This window comes from Cyclopterus lumpus, chromosome 8, assembly GCF_009769545.1.
Source record: "Cyclopterus lumpus isolate fCycLum1 chromosome 8, fCycLum1.pri, whole genome shotgun sequence".
Classification (NCBI taxonomy): Eukaryota; Metazoa; Chordata; class Actinopteri; order Perciformes; family Cyclopteridae; genus Cyclopterus; species Cyclopterus lumpus.
The window spans coordinates 1735532-1755965 of record NC_046973.1 but is presented as its reverse complement, the minus strand read 5'-3'; the positions used below and the strand labels follow the sequence as shown (position 1 = coordinate 1755965).

The 20434-nt window shown below is 43.1% G+C and overlaps 3 protein-coding genes across 5 annotated transcripts in view; 2 read left to right on the top strand and 1 right to left on the bottom strand.

The window, feature by feature from the left end:
• si:ch211-198p11.6 (keratin-associated protein 4-9) overlaps nucleotides 1-4652 on the bottom strand; it is a 6008-nt gene extending 1356 nt beyond the window's left edge. The window contains exons 1-5 of one of the 3 annotated variants that reach the window (XM_034540235.1): nucleotides 4352-4652; nucleotides 2396-2480; nucleotides 882-929; nucleotides 677-787; nucleotides 218-355 (exon numbers count right to left, since the gene is read on the bottom strand). In XM_034540235.1, coding sequence (XP_034396126.1) covers nucleotides 218-355; nucleotides 677-787; nucleotides 882-929; nucleotides 2396-2480; nucleotides 4352-4368 — 399 coding nt within the window. In that variant the 5' untranslated portion in view covers nucleotides 4369-4652. Of the gene's footprint in view, nucleotides 1-217; nucleotides 356-676; nucleotides 788-881; nucleotides 930-2395; nucleotides 2481-2639; nucleotides 2938-4351 lie in introns of those variants that run through there. The other 2 variants (XM_034540237.1, XM_034540236.1) reach the window with 2 other exon arrangements.
• LOC117735553 (eukaryotic translation initiation factor 1b) lies at nucleotides 3818-6446 on the top strand. The gene is made up of 4 exons (XM_034540234.1): nucleotides 3818-4026; nucleotides 4647-4810; nucleotides 4954-5055; nucleotides 5143-6446. Exons 1-4 carry the CDS (start codon nucleotides 3996-3998, stop codon nucleotides 5185-5187), a joined length of 342 nt encoding a protein of 113 aa, XP_034396125.1. The 5' UTR covers nucleotides 3818-3995; the 3' UTR covers nucleotides 5188-6446.
• Nucleotides 6447-12158: 5712 nt separating this feature from the next.
• On the top strand, nucleotides 12159-17733 carry LOC117735551 (GTPase IMAP family member 7-like). Its single transcript, XM_034540232.1, has 2 exons — nucleotides 12159-12203; nucleotides 16624-17733. The coding sequence occupies exons 1-2, from the start codon at nucleotides 12179-12181 to the stop codon at nucleotides 17322-17324; spliced, it is 726 nt and encodes a 241-aa protein (XP_034396123.1). The 5' UTR covers nucleotides 12159-12178; the 3' UTR covers nucleotides 17325-17733.
• Nucleotides 17734-20434: the final 2701 nt, after the last annotated feature.

Genomic DNA, 20434 nt, shown 5'->3' with positions numbered 1-20434 from the left:
TTCAAGAGCACACCTTCATGCCTTTGGAGGACAAAAGAAAAGCATTCTGGGAATGCAACCTGCATTAAAGCGCCTTATCTCTGAAGACAACGAATCATTTGACTTGAGTTTGGCCTCGTCTACATTCATGCAAACAGCGCCGCGTTCCGATTGTAACCCCCGACCACCTGATACCACACCAAACCGCTTCGGAGCGGTAGCCCCGGAGGCCACTTACTGAAGGAGACGGGCACGAGACGGCCCGGCACGAGCGGACGGTCGGCAGGCGACAGTCGCACATTTCTGCAAATCTGAAGCAGTTCTCGCACAGAGAGACGGCCGGGCAGCAGCCAGCGCACTGCGGGGAGCACCGGTCCTTTGGGGGGCACAGACCAGAAGATGCATCTCACATAATTAAATTAAATAAGTGTTGGACTTTAAGTTGAATTCAAGCCTTCAATAAAAGGTGAACAGATGCATCATCTACTCATCAACAGAACGTTGAAGAGAAGAAGCACAGTTTGAGATCTCATGACCTTAATCATGAGAACACCTGGCATTTCTGCTTTCTACCACAAGGGGGCACCAAAGACCACGTGTGCGTCCGGCTTCCACGAGCAGGACAAGTTCCGGTGCATATTGTACACGTTGTATTTGTTTGACATCCCACGAGCTGCAGAAAAAGGAGACCACCGACCTTGAGGCAGGACCGGATCCACAGCCCGAGGCCCAGGACCACCATGTAGAGACCCAGCGTGATCATCAGCACCGCCGGCAGCGGGATGGAAAGCTCCCAGAGAGGCATCACCTGAGGACCAGGACCAGCAGACGCATGAGTACGCCGAGCCGAGCCGAGCCGAGCCGAGCCGAGTACATGCTCAGAGAAACGTGTGCTTTCTTACCTGCATTGTCTCTTGGTGAGACATCTTCACAGCCCGATGCTCACATCTCTGGAGGAGGACAGGAAGTCTTTATTTAGGCTGTTCTATTCAACACAGTAGTACATGTACTCAAGTACTGCACTGAGGTACATGTACTCAAGTACTGCACTGAGGTACATGTACTCAAGTACTGCACTGAGGTACATGTACTCAAGTACTGCACTGAGGTACATGTACTCAAGTACTGCACTGAGGTACATGTACTCATGTACTGCACTGAGGTACATGTACTCATGTACTGCACTGAGGTACATGTACTCAAGTACTGCACTGAGGTACATGTACTCATGTACTGCACTGAGGTACATGTACTCAAGTACTTCACTGAGGTACATGTACTCATGTACTGCACTGAGGTACATGTACTCAAGTACTGCACTGAGGTACATGTACTCATGTACTGCACTGAGGTACATGTACTCAAGTACTGCACTGAGGTACATGTACTCATGTACTGCACTGAGGTACATGTACTCAAGTACTGCACTGAGGTACATGTACTTGTGTACTGCACTGAGGTACATGTACTCGTGTACTGCACTGAGGTACATGTACTCAAGTACTTCACTGAGGTACATGTACTTGTGTACTGCACTGAGGTACATGTACTCAAGTACTGCACTGAGGTACATGTACTCATGTACTGCACTGAGGTACATGTACTCAAGTACTGCACTGAGGTACATGTACTCATGTACTGCACTGAGGTACATGTACTCAAGTACTGCACTGAGGTACATGTACTTGTGTACTGCACTGAGGTACATGTACTCGTGTACTGCACTGAGGTACATGTACTCAAGTACTTCACTGAGGTACATGTACTTGTGTACTGCACTGAGGTACATGTACTCAAGTACTGCACTGAGGTACATGTACTCGTGTACTGCACTGAGGTACATGTACTCGTGTACTGCACTGAGGTACATGTACTCAAGTACTTCACTGAGGTACATGTACTCATGTACTGCACTGAGGTACATGTACTCAAGTACTTCACTGAGGTACATGTACTCATGTACTGCACTGAGGTACATGTACTCAAGTACTTCACTGAGGTACATGTACTCATGTACTGCACTGAGGTACATGTACTTGTGTACTGCACTGAGGTACATGTACTCAAGTACTTCACTGAGGTACATGTACTCATGTACTGCACTGAGGTACATGTACTTGTGTACTTCACTGAGGTACATGTACTCAAGTACTTCACTGAGGTACATGTACTCATGTACTGCACTGAGATACATGTACTCAAGTACTTCACTGAGGTACATGTACTCATGTACTGCACTGAGGTACATGTACTCAAGTACTTCACTGAGGTACATGTACTTGTGTACTTCACTGAGGTACATGTACTCATGTACTGCACTGAGGTACATGTACTCAAGTACTTCACTGAGGTACATGTACTTGTGTACTTCACTGAGGTACATGTACTCATGTACAGCGTGAGGTATTCCACGTACTTTGAGCCCGTGGTCTTGTAGTATTGTCAGGCTGCTGTTGTACTTGTACAACAGGAGAGGATCTGAATACTTCTTTCCAATGTTCCTGTGAGGACATTTAACATGAAAGATGATGGTGTTATATTATTATTAATAATCATAATGATGATCCTGCTGCTTTGCACTGCACGTTTGAACTCGTGATGCTTTGGCGCAAGTTTCCTTTGGCAGAAACACAACAACGAGAAGACAAAACACCTCTGACCTTTTTAAAGGGGCTGTGTTCTCATGCACGCGCCGTGTGCACGAGATATAAACACGGGTGGAGTTGAAGTGAAGTCACGTGTCCGGTTTCTATCGTTAATTGAACAAAAAGAGCGTTTTGTACTGAAAACGAACGGGATCAGCTGTCGCCATGGAGTCGGACTCGGACGGGTTCTCGGAAGGGACAAAACCAGGAGCGCGAATGGCAAAATACTCAACGTTTGCGGTTCACTTTCAGTCAGTTGAGGCAAATAGTTTAGTACATTTACTGAGTGATTTACCAAATATTCTCATCTTTAATGGCCCAAAAGTACCAATACTTTAGTTTATACATTGTGCAATATTATGTTCATTACTACAAGGACAGATACAGGAGATCATTCCTGGTATATATCTGTATATATATATATATATATATATATATATATATATATATATATATATATATATATATATATATATATATATATATATATATATATATAATTAATAATAAATCACCTCTGGCCAAATTAATCACTGTTGTTTGTTTGGCTCCATCTTTGCACTGTTGTTTTGTTTTTTAGTTAATTTAATTTAATATTAATCTGTTCTTTTTTGTATATATTGTGCATTTTTCTTATTCTATTCTATTGTTTAAATATATTGTGTATGCTTCTTTTTATTCTATTCTATTTTTGTATATATAATACATGTTCTATATTTTATTGCTTACCTGTATGTATAAATGCTGATGCAGCGAAAAAAACATTTTTTTCATTTCTTTACGTTAGTTCTTCTATGTACAATTATATTATTTCTTTATTTTTTGTTTTCTGAAGCCCTGATTGAGGTATATTTACTCTTTTGTCATTTTTTTAATACTTAATTCAATTTTATTTTCACATATATATTTTTCTTTTTTGTATGTACAATTATATTATTTCTTTATTTTTGGTTTTCTAAATCCCTGATTGAGGTGTATTTATTTTTGGAATACTTAATTATATTTTATTAGCACATATATATTTGTACAATTTAATTATTTCTTTATTTTCTGTTGCAAATATTCTGGCACGATGACGTCAGATTTCCAGTAAAGTTAAGCAATATTAGGGCGTGGCAAGCCAATCGACCCCCCGCCTCCTTTCGTACGTCAATAACGTGATGACGTATGTTTCGGGGTGGGGCTACAAAGGCTTGTTTTCCAGCTACGGGCTTCCGAAGAGCTCCATTTTGTGAGAGCCGTCGAAGCAGAGCCGCGTCCCCGAGGAAAGAAAAAAACCTAGGAACGACTAAAAAAAAAAGAAGGTCAAAGTCACCCGACGAACAGCTCGCTAACCAAGTTATCATCCGAAAGGAAAGCAAATCTTATCGTATGTCCGATATCCAGAACCTCCAAACTTTTGGTAAGTCGTCATAAAGGAGCTGTGGTGTGAGGTGGGGGAAGGGCGCGTGCCCGCGAAGCTAACGGCCGTTTTCACCCTCCGCGTCTGTCGTTCTTTTATCGCCTTTTATTTTAATCCATCGCAACGTTTCAGTCTCGAAAGTAATCGATTTGTCTTGTTAAATGTGTGTGATTTACGGTATTTCCGCCGCTCGGCCGACGCGGAGGGCCTTTCCGCTCGGTCCTCCGCCACTAGGCCCGAGCGGCGCCCGGTTAGCTTATTCTTCCCACACGAAAAATGGCCGCTGGAGAAAAAAAAACCCGTAGAATTCTGACCACCGAAATACCATTTTATTTTTCCCATGGTTGTAAATGTAGAGGCTCGCGCTCCGAAGACGAAAGTCGCCACGTCACGGCCGCTAATCCGCGTGCAATCCCGGTTAGGCAGCTAAAACTAGCGCAGTAACGCTGCCAGGCTTCTGCGCCTGCGCAGTTAATCGGTGGGAAAAAAATGACACGGCCCTTCCTCGGGGTGTCTGCCAGATTGACAACAAAGGAAACGCGAACAGCTGATTTTGCATCGTTGAGAATGAGCTCTTTGTGTAAATGCATGTTTAAAGTTGTATCGTCCTCTCATTCCAGACCCCTTTGCTGATGCAACTAAGGGTGATGACCGCCTCCCAGCCGGGACAGAGGACTATATCCACATAAGAATCCAACAGCGGAACGGCAGGAAGACCCTCACCACTGTCCAGGGCATTGCCATCGACTATGACAAGAAGAAGCTAGTCAAGGCCTTCAAGAAGGTACAGAAACGCACACACGAGCACCACCCGGCTTAGTTTGCGGTTTTCGTGTCGTACGCCGTTTGCCAAACCGCGCTGCAGGGCCGCGAGCCACTGAACACACCGACTCATTGTTTCCACTCGCTCTCTTTGACCCCCGGCAGAAGTTTGCGTGCAATGGGACAGTGATTGAGCACCCAGAGTATGGTGAAGTGATCCAGCTCCAGGGAGACCAGCGCAAGAATATCTGCCAGTTCCTCATCGAGGTGAGCATTGTGGTGTTTTTCCCTCTGTGTGGAACAAGGCCGACTGGGGGGCGTTCCATTTATTTATATCTCATTTCTTCTTTCCAGATTGGCCTGGCCAAGGAGGAGCAGCTCAAAGTCCACGGCTTCTAGAAGCTGCTAGCAGCCCTCTCCCCTTCTACTAGAAGGCCATTACCCCCCCCCCTCTCTCTCCCTCCCCCCCCCCTCTCTCTCCCTCCCCCCCCTCTCTCTCTCCCTCCCCCCCCTCCCTCCTCCTATGTGCTGCTGTTGCCCTTCTTCCCCCCTCTCCCTCCTTGCAACCCCACCAGCTCCCATTAGCCAACACGTGAATTACCTCTGACAAAAATGGGATTCTGTAACACCACCGCCCCCCTACACCACCAGGGGGCAGGCTCGCTCTCTCAAAGACACACCACTGCAGCGCCACACAACATCAGGGATGAGTGGTGATGACCCCCCCCCCCCCTCACAAACTTCCTTTTCCCCCCCTTTTTGTTTATATACTTTTTAAATTTTTCTTTTTAGGTCTTGTGCCACAACATGGAGGCACCGTTTCATGTAACTTTTTTGTTTTGTACTTCAAGGTGTTTCAATAAAACGTTGCGTCTCCACATGGAGTGTTGTCATGGGGCACTGGGGGCTGGGTTTGTACCGGAAGGTCCCGGCTTTACAACTGTTAGCTGCTGAACTGGGTGCGTTTAGGAGGACGGGGTCTTTTTGTCCGGCGCGCGCTGCAGAAGTCAGTCTCTGTGGTTTGCCGACAGAAGAGACGTCCCTCTTGTCAGCCCTTCTCATAACTCCCACCGGCATCGTTTACACGCCCGGCCGCCAAGTAAAGTTCTGACCATCTTCGCCGCGCACTCCGGCACTTTTATGTTTTTGCTCTTCGTGTAACGGCACATTTTTCTAACTCGTTTCTTCATATATATTTTTGTTAATTTGCGGCCGACTCAAGTATTAAACCTGAATTGGCGTTCAGTCAGAGCGAGGCCCGTGACGTGGACGGCTGAGTCGGTTCCTTTGAGAACAGAGGAACCCTCCAGAGTGGGAAGTGAACTCCATACTGGTGACGCTTTAGTTCACTTATAATTTCATATTACTGCTGGAAGAAGGGCGCTTCCTCCTCTGGCACACGACCGGCTTCCTGCTGGGCTCCGCTCACTATTCTGGTACCACAGCTGCAGTTATGGACTCTTGAATCTTTAATTTTCATATATAATGCAATAATTTATAAACCTGAGTTAAAGATGTAGTGATGCTGAAGTAATACAGTAACAAAACAAAAACCACGAAGCCATGGCCAGGTCCCACTGTGCTCCTGTGACCGAGGACGGAGAGCAAGTCTGTTGAGAAATCCTCATTTGGTTCAATAAAATGTCTGCAGTTGAAAAGCATCGTCTGTTTGTTTACTCCAGGGAGTCATGTTTGTTTATTCTGCTTCAATACCTCATTAGAATTTCACATATTTCTACAATTACTTATCAAAATGTCATATTTCTAAAAGTATATGTACCTCTGAGATGTAGTACAGTAACAATTACAATATGTACCTCTGATATGTAGTACAGTAACAATTACAATATGTACCTCTGATATGTAGTACAGTAACAATTACAATATGTACCTCTGATATGTAGTACAGTAAAAAGTACAACATGTATCTGAGATGTAGTACAGTAAAAAGTACAACATGTATCTGAGATGTAGTACAGTAAAAAGTACAACATGTATCTGAGATGTAGTACAGTAAAAAGTACAACATGTACCTCTGACATGTAGTACAGTATAAAGTACAACATGTACCTCTGACATGTAGTACAGTATAAAGTACAACATGTATCTGAGATGTAGTACAGTAAAAAGTACTACATGTACCTCTGAGATGTAGTACAGTAAATAGTACATGTACCTCTGAGATGTACATTAACAAGTACAATATGTACCTCTGACATGTAGTACAGTAGAGAGTACAACATGTACCTCTGACATGTAGTACAGTAACAAGTACAACATGTACCTCTGAGGTGTAGTACAGTAACAAGTACAACATGTACCTCTGAGGTGTAGTACAGTATAAAGTACAATATGTACCTCTGACATGTAGTACAGTAGAGAGTACAACATGTACCTCTGAGGTGTAGTACAGTAACAAGTACAACATGTACCTCTGACATGTAGTACAGTATAAAGTACAATATGTACCTCTGAGATGTAGTACAGTATAAAGTACAACATGTACCTCTGACATGTAGTACAGTATAAAGTACAACATGTACCTCTGAGATGTAGTACATTAACAAGTACAACATGTACCTCTGAGATGTAGTACAGTAAAAAGTACAATATGTACCTCTGAGATGTAGTACATTAACAAGTACAACATGTACCTCTGAGATGTAGTACAGTAAAAAGTACTACATGTACCTCTGAGATGTAGTACAGTATAAAGTACAATATGTACCTCTGAGATGTAGTACAGTAGAGAGTACAACATGTACCTCTGACATGTAGTACAGTAGAGAGTACAACATGTACCTCTGAGATGTAGTACAGTATAAAGTACAACATGTACCTCTGACATGTAGTACAGTATAAAGTACAACATGTACCTCTGAGATGTAGTACATTAACAAGTACAACATGTACCTCTGAGATGTAGTACAGTAACAAGTACAACATGTACCTCTGAGGTGTAGTACAGTAAATAGTACATGTACCTCTGAGATGTAGTACATTAACAAGTACAACATGTACCTCTGAGATGTAGTCCAGTAGAGAGTACATGTACCTCTAAGATGTAGTACAGTAACAAGTACAACATGTACCTCTGAGATGTAGTACATTAAAAAGTACTACATGTACCTCTGAGATGTAGTACAGTAAATAGTACATGTACCTCTGAGATGTAGTACATTAACAAGTACAATATGTACCTCTGAGATGTAGTACAGTATAAAGTACAACATGTACCTCTGAGATGTAGTACACTAACAAGTACTACATGTACCTCTGAGATGTAGTACAGTAACAAGTACAACATGTACCTCTGAGATGTAGTACAGTAACAAGTACAACATGTACCTCTGAGATGTAGTACAGTAAAAAGTACAATATGTACCTCTGAGATGTAGTACATTAACAAGTACAACATGTACCTCTGAGATGTAGTACAGTAACAAGTACAATATGTACCTCTGAGATGTAGTACAGTATAAAGTACAATATGTACCTCTGAGATGTAGTACAGTATAAAGTACAACATGTACCTCTGAGGTGTAGTACACTAACAAGTACTACATGTACCTCTGAGATGTAGTACAGTAACAAGTACAACATGTACCTCTGAGATGTAGTACAGTAAAAAGTACAACATGTACCTCTGAGATGTAGTACAGTAAAAAGTACAACATGTACCTCTGAGATGTAGTACAGTATAAAGTACAACATGTACCTCTGAGATGTAGTACAGTAAAAAGTACATGTACCTCTGAGATGTAGTACATTAACAAGTACAACATGTACCTCTGAGATGTAGTACAGTAACAAGTACAACATGTACCTCTGAGGTGTAGTACAGTAAATAGTACATGTACCTCTGAGATGTAGTACATTAACAAGTACAACATGTACCTCTGAGATGTAGTCCAGTAGAGAGTACATGTACCTCTAAGATGTAGTACAGTAACAAGTACTACATGTACCTCTGAGATGTAGTACAGTAAATAGTACATGTACCTCTGAGATGTAGTACAGTAACAAGTACAACATGTACCTCTGAGATGTAGTACAGTATAAAGTACAATATGTACCTCTGAGATGTAGTACAGTAACAAGTACAACATGTACCTCTGAGATGTAGTACAGTAAATAGTACATGTACCTCTGAGATGTAGTACAGTAACAAGTACAACATGTACCTCTGAGATGTAGTACAGTATAAAGTACAACATGTACCTCTGAGATGTAGTACAGTAACAAGTACAACATGTACCTCTGAGATGTAGTACAGTATAAAGTACAACATGTACCTCTGAGATGTAGTACAGTATAAAGTACAACATGTACCTCTGAGATGTAGTACAGTATAAAGTACTCCACGTACCTCTGAGATGTAGTACAGTAACAAGTACAATATGTACCTCTGAGATGTAGTACAGTATAAAGTACAACATGTACCTCTGAGATGTAGTACAGTATAAAGTACAATATGTACCTCTGAGATGTAGTACAGTAACAAGTACAACATGTACCTCTGAGATGTAGTACAGTATAAAGTACAACATGTACCTCTGAGATGTAGTACAGTAACAAGTACAACATGTACCTCTGAGATGTAGTACATTAACAAGTACAACATGTACCTCTGAGATGTAGTACAGTAAAAAGTACAATATGTACCTCTGGGATGTAGTACAGTAAAAAGTACAGCATGTACCTCTGAGATGTAGTACAGTAAAAAGTACAACATGTACCTCTGAGATGTAGTACAGTAAAAAGTACAATATGTACCTCTGGGATGTAGTACAGTAAAAAGTACAGCATGTACCTCTGAGATGTAGTACAGTAAAAAGTACTACATGTACCTCTGAGATGTAGTACAGTATAAAGTACAACATGTACCTCTGAGATGTAGTACAGTATAAAGTACAACATGTACCTCTGAGATGTAGTACAGTAACAAGTACAATATGTACCTCTGGGATGTAGTACAGTATAAAGTACAACATGTACCTCTGAGATGTAGTACAGTAAAAAGTACAACATGTACCTCTGAGATGTAGTACAGTATAAAGTACAATATGTACCTCTGAGATGTAGTACAGTATAAAGTACAACATGTACCTCTGAGATGTAGTACAGTATAAAGTACAACATGTACCTCTGAGATGTAGTACAGTAACAAGTACAATATGTACCTCTGAGATGTAGTACAGTATAAAGTACAACATGTACCTCTGAGATGTAGTACAGTAACAAGTACAACATGTACCTCTGAGATGTAGTACAGTATAAAGTACAATATGTACCTCTGAGATGTAGTACAGTATAAAGTACAACATGTACCTCTGACATGTAGTACAGTATAAAGTACAACATGTACCTCTGAGATGTAGTACATTAACAAGTACAACATGTACCTCTGAGATGTAGTACAGTAAAAAGTACAATATGTACCTCTGGGATGTAGTACAGTAAAAAGTACAGCATGTACCTCTGAGATGTAGTACAGTAAAAAGTACTACATGTACCTCTGAGATGTAGTACAGTAACAAGTACACTATGTACCTCTGACATGTAGTACAGTAACAAGTACAACATGTACCTCTGACATGTAGTACAGTATAAAGTACAATATGTACCTCTGACATGTAGTACAGTAACAAGTACAATATGTACCTCTGACATGTAGTACAGTAACAAGTACAATATGTACCTCTGAGATGTAGTACAGTATAAAGTACAACATGTACCTCTGAGATGTAGTACAGTATAAAGTACAATATGTACTTATATAAAGTAGCAGAAAAAGGAAATACTCAAGTAAAGTACCTGCTTTTCTTCAGTACATGTCTTAATACACTGTTAATGAGGTACTTGTGTGATCACAATAATTGGTCCAAGTATTTTTTAAAAGTTCAAATAAGCTCCTTATTATCCTCCATGTGGTTAATATATTCCAGTAATACTAAGAACCTCCTATCGAATACTTTTACTTCTTGAAACAAAGAATACATAGACATTCAATTCAGTTTATTTTGTAAAGCCCAATATCACAACCTCCCCTCAGAGGGCTTTACAATCTGTACACATACGACATCCCTGACCTTTGACCTCACATCAGGAAAAACTCCCCAAAAATAACCTTTGACAGGGAAAAAAGTGAAGAAACCTTCAGGAGAGCAACAGAGGAGGATCCCTCTCCCCGGATGGACAGATGAATAGATGTCATGTGACCAGATGAACAGAGTTACAGAGTTACATAAACACATTACATGAATATGACAATGTATGAATGGAACTCCAATCCATGAAACAGAAGGAGGTAGAGAGGAGGGGGGGCGGGGCATCAGCAGTTTAATTACAGCTACTTTGAAGGAATGTGGTACATGGCCTGTTAGCAAAGACACATTAACAATATCCAGCAGAGAGGTGCCAATTAAAGGCAACACGTCTTTAAGCAGCCTCGTTGGGATGGGGTCTAAGAGACAGGTAGACAGTTTAGAAGTAGAAACCGTTGAGGACAATTGGTCTAGGTTAATGGGAGAAAAGCTATCCAAATATACACCAGGGCATACAGCCGTTTCCAAGGCCACTCCTCTTGATGACAGATCGGCAGTAGTTAAGGGCAAGAGATCATCAATCTTGCCTCTAATAGTTCAAATCTTTTCCTTGAAGAAGTTCATGAAGTCATTACTACTGATGTCTATAGGAATACACGGCTCCACAGAGCTGTGACTCTCTGTCAGCCTGGCTACAGTGCTAAAGAGAACCCTGGGGTTGTTCTTATTTTTCTCTATTACTGATGAGTAATAGGCTGCTCTGGCATTACGGAGAGCCTTCTTATATGTTTTAAGACTGTCTCGCCAAACTAAGCGTGATTCTTCCAGATTGGTGGAACGCCATTTGCTTTCAAGCTTTCGTGAAGTTTGCTTTAGGTCGCGGGTCTGAGGGTTCTACCAGGGAGCAAACCTCCTTTGCCTCACTGTCCTTTTCTTCAGTGGGGCTATCAAGTCTAGTGTCATTCTCAGTGAGCCTGTAGCACTATCGACAAGATGATCAATCTGGGACGGACTAAAGTTAGCACAGGAGTCCTCCGTCACATTGAGACGTGGTATTGAATCAAATGCAGAAGGAATCTTCTTTAAATTTAGCTACAGCACTGTCAGTTAGACATCTGGTGTAGAAACTTTTGACTAACGGTGTACACTCCGGGAGTATAAACTCAAAAGTTATGAGGTAATGGTCTGACAGAAGAGGGTTCTGTGGGAAGACCTCCAAATGCTCAATGTCAATGCCATATATAAGAACAAGGTGGAGGGTGTGGCCAAAGCAGTGTGATCGGGAAGTGAAAATGAAACTATTTCACCTGTAAACAGCTGAAAGGACATCAGCTGCTTTTACGATGTCAAGCAACAGCTTTCAGTCTCGTAAGTACATTTATTTTACACACAGTACTCTTACTGATAAATTTTTTTTATATCCTAAAGGCAGCTTAATAAATAAACATTCACATCTTCTCACAAGTAACATTAACAATTAGTAATAATTAGTTGTTGTTGAAGTGAGGAACGAAAAGGTTAAATGTTGTGACTCCGTGAATCTGATCTAACCTGTTTAACAGGTGTGGTTCCCTCTCTTGTCCCAGAACATCAACAACACCAGTGTTACGTCCTCTTGTGTGTCAACAACATCAACAACACCAGTGTTACGTCCTCTTGTGTGTCAACAACATCAACAACACCAGTGTTACGTCCTCTTGTGTGTCAACAACATCAACAACACCAGTGTTACGCCCTCTTGTGTCAACAGCATCAACAACACCAGTGTTACGTCCTCTTGTGTGTCAACAACATCAACAACACCAGTGTTACGTCCTCTTGTGTGTCAACAACATCAACAACACCAGTGTTACGTCCTCTTGTGTGTCAACAACATCAACAACACCAGTGTTACGTCCTCTTGTGTCAACAACATCAACAACAACAGTGTTACGTCCTCTTGTTTGTCAACAGCATCAACAACAACAGTGTTACGTCCTCTTGTTTGTCAACAACATCAACAACACCAGTGTTACGTCCTCTTGTGTGTCAACAACATCAACAACAACAGTGTTACGTCCTCTTGTTTGTCAACAGCATCAACAACAACAGTGTTACGTCCTCTTGTTTGTCAACAGCATCAACAACACCAGTGTTACGTCCTCTTGTGTCAACAACATCAACAACAACAGTGTTACGTCCTCTTGTTTGTCAACAACATCAACAACACCAGTGTTACGTCCTCTTGTGTCAACAACATCAACAACACAACATCAACAACACCAGTGTTACGTCCTCTTGTGTCAACATCAACAACACCAGTGTTACGTCCTCTTGTGTGTCAACAACATCAACAACACCAGTGTTACGTCCTCTTGTGTCAACAACATCAACAACACCAGTGTTACGTCCTCTTGTTTGTCAACAACATCAACAACAACAGTGTTACGTCCTCTTGTTTGTCAACAACATCAACAACACCAGTGTTACGTCCTCTTGTGTGTCAACAACATCAACAACAACAGTGTTACGTCCTCTTGTTTGTCAACAGCATCAACAACAACAGTGTTACGTCCTCTTGTTTGTCAACAGCATCAACAACACCAGTGTTACGTCCTCTTGTGTCAACAACATCAACAACAACAGTGTTACGTCCTCTTGTTTGTCAACAACATCAACAACACCAGTGTTACGTCCTCTTGTGTCAACAACATCAACAACACAACATCAACAACACCAGTGTTACGTCCTCTTGTGTCAACATCAACAACACCAGTGTTACGTCCTCTTGTGTGTCAACAACATCAACAACACCAGTGTTACGTCCTCTTGTGTCAACAACATCAACAACACCAGTGTTACGTCCTCTTGTTTGTCAACAACATCAACAACACCAGTGTTACGTCCTCTTGTTTGTCAACAACATCAACAACACCAGTGTTACGTCCTCTTGTGTGTCAACAACATCAACAACACCAGTGTTACGTCCTCTTGTGTGTCAACAACATCATCAACACCAGTGTTACGTCCTCTTGTTTGTCAACAACATCAACAACACCAGTGTTACGTCCTCTTGTGTGTCAACAACATCAACAACACCAGTGTTACGTCCTCTTGTGTCAACAACATCAACAACACAACATCAACAACACCAGTGTTACGTCCTCTTGTGTGTCAACAACATCAACACCAGTGTTACGTCCTCTTGTTTGTCAACAACATCAACACCAGTGTTACGTCCTCTTGTGTCAACAACATCAACAACACCAGTGTTACGCCCTCTTGTGTCAACAACATCAACAACACCAGTGTTACGTCCTCTTGTGTGTCAACAACATCAACACCAGTGTTACGTCCTCTTGTGTGTCAACAACATCAACACCAGTGTTACGTCCTCTTGTGTGTCAACAACATCATCAACACCAGTGTTACGTCCTCTTGTTTGTCAACAACATCAACAACACCAGTGTTACGTCCTCTTGTGTGTCAACAACATCAACAACACCAGTGTTACGTCCTCTTGTGTGTCAACAACATCAACAACACCAGTGTTACGTCCTCTTGTTTGTCAACAACATCAACAACACCAGTGTTACGTCCTCTTGTGTGTCAACAACATCAACAACACCAGTGTTACGTCCTCTTGTGTCAACAACATCAACAACACCAGTGTTACGTCCTCTTGTGTGTCAACAACATCAACAACACCAGTGTTACGTCCTCTTGTGTCAACAACATCAACAACACCAGTGTTACGTCCTCTTGTGTGTCAACAACATCAACAACACCAGTGTTACGTCCTCTTGTTTGTCAACAACATCAACACCAGTGTTACGTCCTCTTGTGTGTCAACAACATCAACAACACCAGTGTTACGCCCTCTTGTGTCAACAACATCAACAACACCAGTGTTACGTCCTGTTGTGTGTCAACAACATCAACAACACCAGTGTTACGTCCTCTTGTTTGTCAACAACATCAACAACACCAGTGTTACGTCCTCTTGTGTGTCAACAACATCAACAACACTAGTGTTACGTCCTCTTGTTTGTCAACAACATCAACAACACCAGTGTTACGTCCTCTTGTGTCAACAACATCAACAACACCAGTGTTACGTCCTCTTGTGTGTCAACAACATCAACAACACCAGTGTTACGTCCTCTTGTGTCAACAACATCAACAACACCAGTGTTACGTCCTCTTGTGTGTCAACAACATCAACAACACCAGTGTTACGTCCTCTTGTTTGTCAACAACATCAACAACACCAGTGTTACGTCCTCTTGTGTGTCAACAACATCAACAACACCAGTGTTACGTCCTCTTGTGTCAACAACATCAACAACACAACATCAACAACACCAGTGTTACGTCCTCTTGTGTGTCAACAACATCAACAACACCAGTGTTACGCCCTCTTGTGTCAACAACATCAACAACACCAGTGTTACGTCCTCTTGTGTGTCAACAACATCAACACCAGTGTTACGTCCTCTTGTGTGTCAACAACATCAACAACACCAGTGTTACGCCCTCTTGTGTCAACAACATCAACAACACCAGTGTTACGTCCTCTTGTGTGTCAACAACATCAACAACACCAGTGTTACGTCCTCTTGTGTGTCAACAACATCAACAACACCAGTGTTACGTCCTCTTGTTTGTCAACAACATCAACAACACCAGTGTTACGTCCTCTTGTGTGTCAACAACATCAACAACACCAGTGTTACGTCCTCTTGTGTCAACAACATCAACAACACCAGTGTTACGTCCTCTTGTGTCAACAACATCAACAACACCAGTGTTACGTCCTCTTGTGTGTCAACAACATCAACAACACCAGTGTTACGTCCTCTTGTTTGTCAACAACATCAACAACACCAGTGTTACGTCCTCTTGTTTGTCAACAACATCAACACCAGTGTTACGTCCTCTTGTGTGTCAACAACATCATCAACACCAGTGTTACGTCCTCTTGTTTGTCAACAACATCAACAACACCAGTGTTACGTCCTCTTGTGTGTCAACAACATCAACAACACCAGTGTTACGTCCTCTTGTGTCAACAACATCAACAACACAACATCAACAACACCAGTGTTACGTCCTCTTGTGTGTCAACAACATCAACACCAGTGTTACGTCCTCTTGTGTGTCAACAACATCAACAACACCAGTGTTACGCCCTCTTGTGTCAACAAAATCAACAACACCAGTGTTACGTCCTGTTGTGTGTCAACAACATCAACAACACCAGTGTTACGCCCTCTTGTGTCAACAACATCAACAACACCAGTGTTACGTCCTCTTGTTTGTCAACAGCATCAACAACAACAGTGTTACGTCCTCTTGTGTCAACAACATCAACAACACCAGTGTTACGTCCTCTTGTTTGTCAACAACATCAACAACACCAGTGTTACGTCCTCTTGTGTGTCAACAACATCAACAACACCAGTGTTACGTCCTCTTGTGTCAACAACATCAACAACACCAGTGTTACGTCCTCTTGTGTGTCAACAACATCAACAACACCAGTGTTACGTCCTCTTGTGTCAACAACATCAACAACACCAGTGTCATAACCCTTTTTATAGTCTCTTTGTGGTCATTTTGTGTCTCTAAAGTTATTTCTACATGATGGCTGCTTTGATTGTTTTGAATTCATGAATTTACTCTCAAAACACCACACAGTTAATTGAAGCACCCATGTGATGCAGCGCTTTAATGCGGATAGTTTGTGCACATTCAGATAAACATAACATATTTATAACAACCAGTAACGGCCTCATTCCTCTTGCAGACTGCCGGCCGGCCAAAGGACTGACGATCGTGATGTTCGGGCAGATCGGAGTTGGGAAGAGTACAACAGGGAACACCGTCCTGGGGAGGCCGGCCTTCTGGTCGTGTGTGTCTTCTAAAGCAGTGACACGGATGTGCCAGATGGAGAGCGCAGCGCGGGACGGGGAGAACCTGACTGTGGTTGACACTCCTGGTCTGGGTGACGCCCGAAGTCAAGCCGAAGTGATGAGGGAGGTCCAGAGGTGTTTGTTGCGAGCTCCAGGCGGCCCCGTCGTGTTCCTGGTCGTGGTCCAGAGCGGCAGGTTCACACAAGACGAGCAGCGGACGGTGAGGTGGATCCAGAGCGCCTTCGGCCCGCAGGCGGCGCATTACACCATGGCCCTGTTCACCCGGGCGGATGACCTGAGGGCAGAGGGCCGCTCCGTGGACCAGGTCATCGGAGCGGATCCAGCCATGCAGGACTTCATCCGGGAATGCTGCGGGGGATACCACGTGTTGGACAACAGAGACTCGGATCCCTCTCAGGTTGTTGAGCTGCTGCAGAAGATCAACAGCCTGGTGCAGAGAAATGGAGGAAATGACGGCGCCCGGTTCCTCCGGGAAGAATCTCCAGGAGGCAACGCATTAAGAGATGTTGTATTGACTGGATGTTTCATAACTGCACTCACTGCATTATTGGTTGCATTATCTAAATTTAAATAATGCAACAAAAAGACCAACCAGTCCGTCAGCTGTAAGGATTTAAACTGTTAGTATCTGCATGTTCTCAAAGTACCAACACTAATATAAGTGAGGTTATAATTAGTCATCTTTTAGTACGAGGCCAGCGACACAAAGCGACGTGCACAATTCAGTTCATAATTCCAACTGATTCTGAACGCTAAGAAGCGGAGGTACATTATGGTAACGGTATATTATGGTAATGGTATATCATGGTAATGGTATATTATGGTAATGGTATGTTACGGTAACCGTATATTATGGTAACGGTATATTATGGTAATGGTATGTTACGGTATGCAGTACATTATGGTAACGGTACGTTACGGTAACCGTATATTATGGTAATGGTATATTATGGTAATGGTATATTATGGTAACGGTATATTATGGTAACGGTACATTACGGTATGCGGTATATTATGGTAACGGTATATTATGGTAACGGTACATTACGGTATGCGGTATATTATGGTAATGGTATATTATGGTAACGGTACATTACGGTATGCGGTATATTATGGTAATGGTATATTATGGTAACGGTATATTATGGTAATGGTACATTATGGTAATGGTATATTATGGTAACGGTATATTATGGTAATGGTATATTATGGTAACGGTATATTATGGTAACGGTATATTATGGTAACGGTATATTATGGTAATGGTATATCATGGTAATGGTATATTATGGTAACGGTATATTATGGTAACGGTACATTACGGTATGCGGTATATTATGGTAACGGTATATTATGGTAACGGTACATTACGGTATGCGGTATATTATGGTAATGGTATATTATGGTAACGGTACATTACGGTATGCGGTATATTATGGTAATGGTATATTATGGTAACGGTATATTATGGTAATGGTACATTATGGTAATGGTATATTATGGTAACGGTATATTATGGTAATGGTATATTATGGTAACGGTATATTATGGTAACGGTATATTATGGTAACGGTACATTATGGTAATGGTATATTATGGTAACGGTATATTATGGTAACGGTATATTATGGTAACGGTACATTACGGTATGCGGTATATTATGGTAACGGTACATTACGGTATGCGGTATATTATGGTAATGGTATATTATGGTAACGGTATATTATGGTAATGGTATATTACGGTATGCAGTACATTATGGTAACGGTACAAACCAGTGGGGGAGGGGTGGAATTGAGCTGAGCAGGAGAGTGTAGCATTATATTTATTGATGCATTCATGTCCAGATCACGAACAGCTGGTAAATGTGGGGTCTTCTTAATTAATCAATATTGTTTCTACAGACCACGTTTCGATAAGCACAAGATTACAAATGTTGCGTTTGTGTTTGTAAACTTTAATCCTTCAGGACAACGCAAGAGGGATTTAAACAATACTTTACAGGGACGTAAAATAAAGAGGTACAAGAATAAAGAAACACAAGGTCCTTCACCTTAAAAACTACTTATTTCACTTCATACATCACCATAACTTTATTTAAGGTTTTGTACAAATCTTTACGCCACTGACGTCCCCAAAGACCCTCATGAACAGAGTCCAGATCCCCCACTGACCCTCATGAACAGAGTCCAGATCCCCCACTGACCCTCATGAACAGAGTCCGGGTCCCCCACTGACCCTCATGAACAGAGTCCGGGTCCCCCACTGACCCTCATGAACAGAGTCCGGGTCACTACTGACCCTCATGAACAGAGTCCGGGTCCCCCACTGACCCTCATGAACAGAGTCCAGATCCCCCACTGACCCTCATGAACAGAGTCCAGATCCCCCACTGACCCTCATGAACAGAGTCCGGGTCACTACTGACCCTCATGAACAGAGTCCGGGTCCCCCACTGACCCTCATGAACAGAGTCCAGATCCCCCACTGACCCTCATGAACAGAGTCCAGATCCCCCAAAGACCCTCATGAACAGAGTCCAGATCCCCCAAAGACCCTCATGAACAGAGTCCAGATCCCCCACTGACCCTCATGAACAGAGTCCGGGTCACTACTGACCCTCATGAACAGAGTCCGGGTCCCCCACTGACCCTCATGAACAGAGTCCAGATCCCCCACTGACCCTCATGAACAGAGTCCGGGTCACTACTGACCCTCATGAACAGAGTCCGGGTCCCCCACTGACCCTCATGAACAGAGTCCGGGTCACTACTGACCCTCATGAACAGAGTCCGGGTCCCCCACTGACCCTCATGAACAGAGTCCGGGTCCCTACTGACCCTCATGAACAGAGTCCGGGTCCCCCACTGACCCTCATGAACAGAGTCCGGGTCACTACTGACCCTCATGAACAGAGTCCGGGTCCCCCACTGACCCTCATGAACAGAGTCCAGATCCCCCACTGACCCTCATGAACAGAGTCCGGGTCCCCCACTGACCCTCATGAATAGAGTCCGGGTCCCCCACGAACAGAGTCCAGATCCCCCACTGACCCTCATGAACAGAGTCCGGGTCACTACTGACCCTCATGAACAGAGTCCGGGTCACTACTGACCCTCATGAACAGAGTCCGGGTCCCCCACTGACCCTCATGAACAGAGTCCAGATCCCCCACTGACCCTCATGAACAGAGTCCGGGTCCCCCACTGACCCTCATGAATAGAGTCCGGGTCCCCCACGAACAGAGTCCGGGTCCCCCACTGACCCTCATGAACAGAGTCCAGATCCCCCACTGACCCTCATGAACAGAGTCCGGGTCCCCCACTGACCCTCATGAACAGAGTCCGGGTCCCCCACTGACCCTCATGAACAGAGTCCGGGTCCCCCACTGACCCTCATGAATAGAGTCCGGGTCCCCCACGAACAGAGTCCGGGTCCCCCACTGACCCTCATGAACAGAGTCCGGGTCACTACTGACCCTCATGAATAGAGTCCGGGTCCCCCACGAACAGAGTCCAGATCCCCCACTGACCCTCATGAACAGAGTCCGGGTCCCCCACTGACCCTCATGAACAGAGTCCGGGTCCCCCACTGACCCTCATGAACAGAGTCCGGGTCACTACTGACCCTCATGAACAGAGTCCGGGTCACCACTGACCCTCATGAATAGAGTCCGGGTCCCCC

Coding starts and splice junctions, on each gene's coding strand:
- LOC117735553 (XM_034540234.1), top strand. CDS start 3,996: ATGTCCGATATCCAGAACCTCCAAACTTTTG. Junction 4,811..4,953: donor TAGTCAAGGCCTTCAAGAAG/GTACAGAAACGC, acceptor GACCCCCGGCAG/AAGTTTGCGTGCAATGGGAC. Junction 5,056..5,142: donor TCTGCCAGTTCCTCATCGAG/GTGAGCATTGTG, acceptor TCTTCTTTCCAG/ATTGGCCTGGCCAAGGAGGA.
- LOC117735551 (XM_034540232.1), top strand. CDS start 12,179: ATGTCAAGCAACAGCTTTCAGTCTC. Junction 12,204..16,623: donor AAGCAACAGCTTTCAGTCTC/GTAAGTACATTT, acceptor TTCCTCTTGCAG/ACTGCCGGCCGGCCAAAGGA.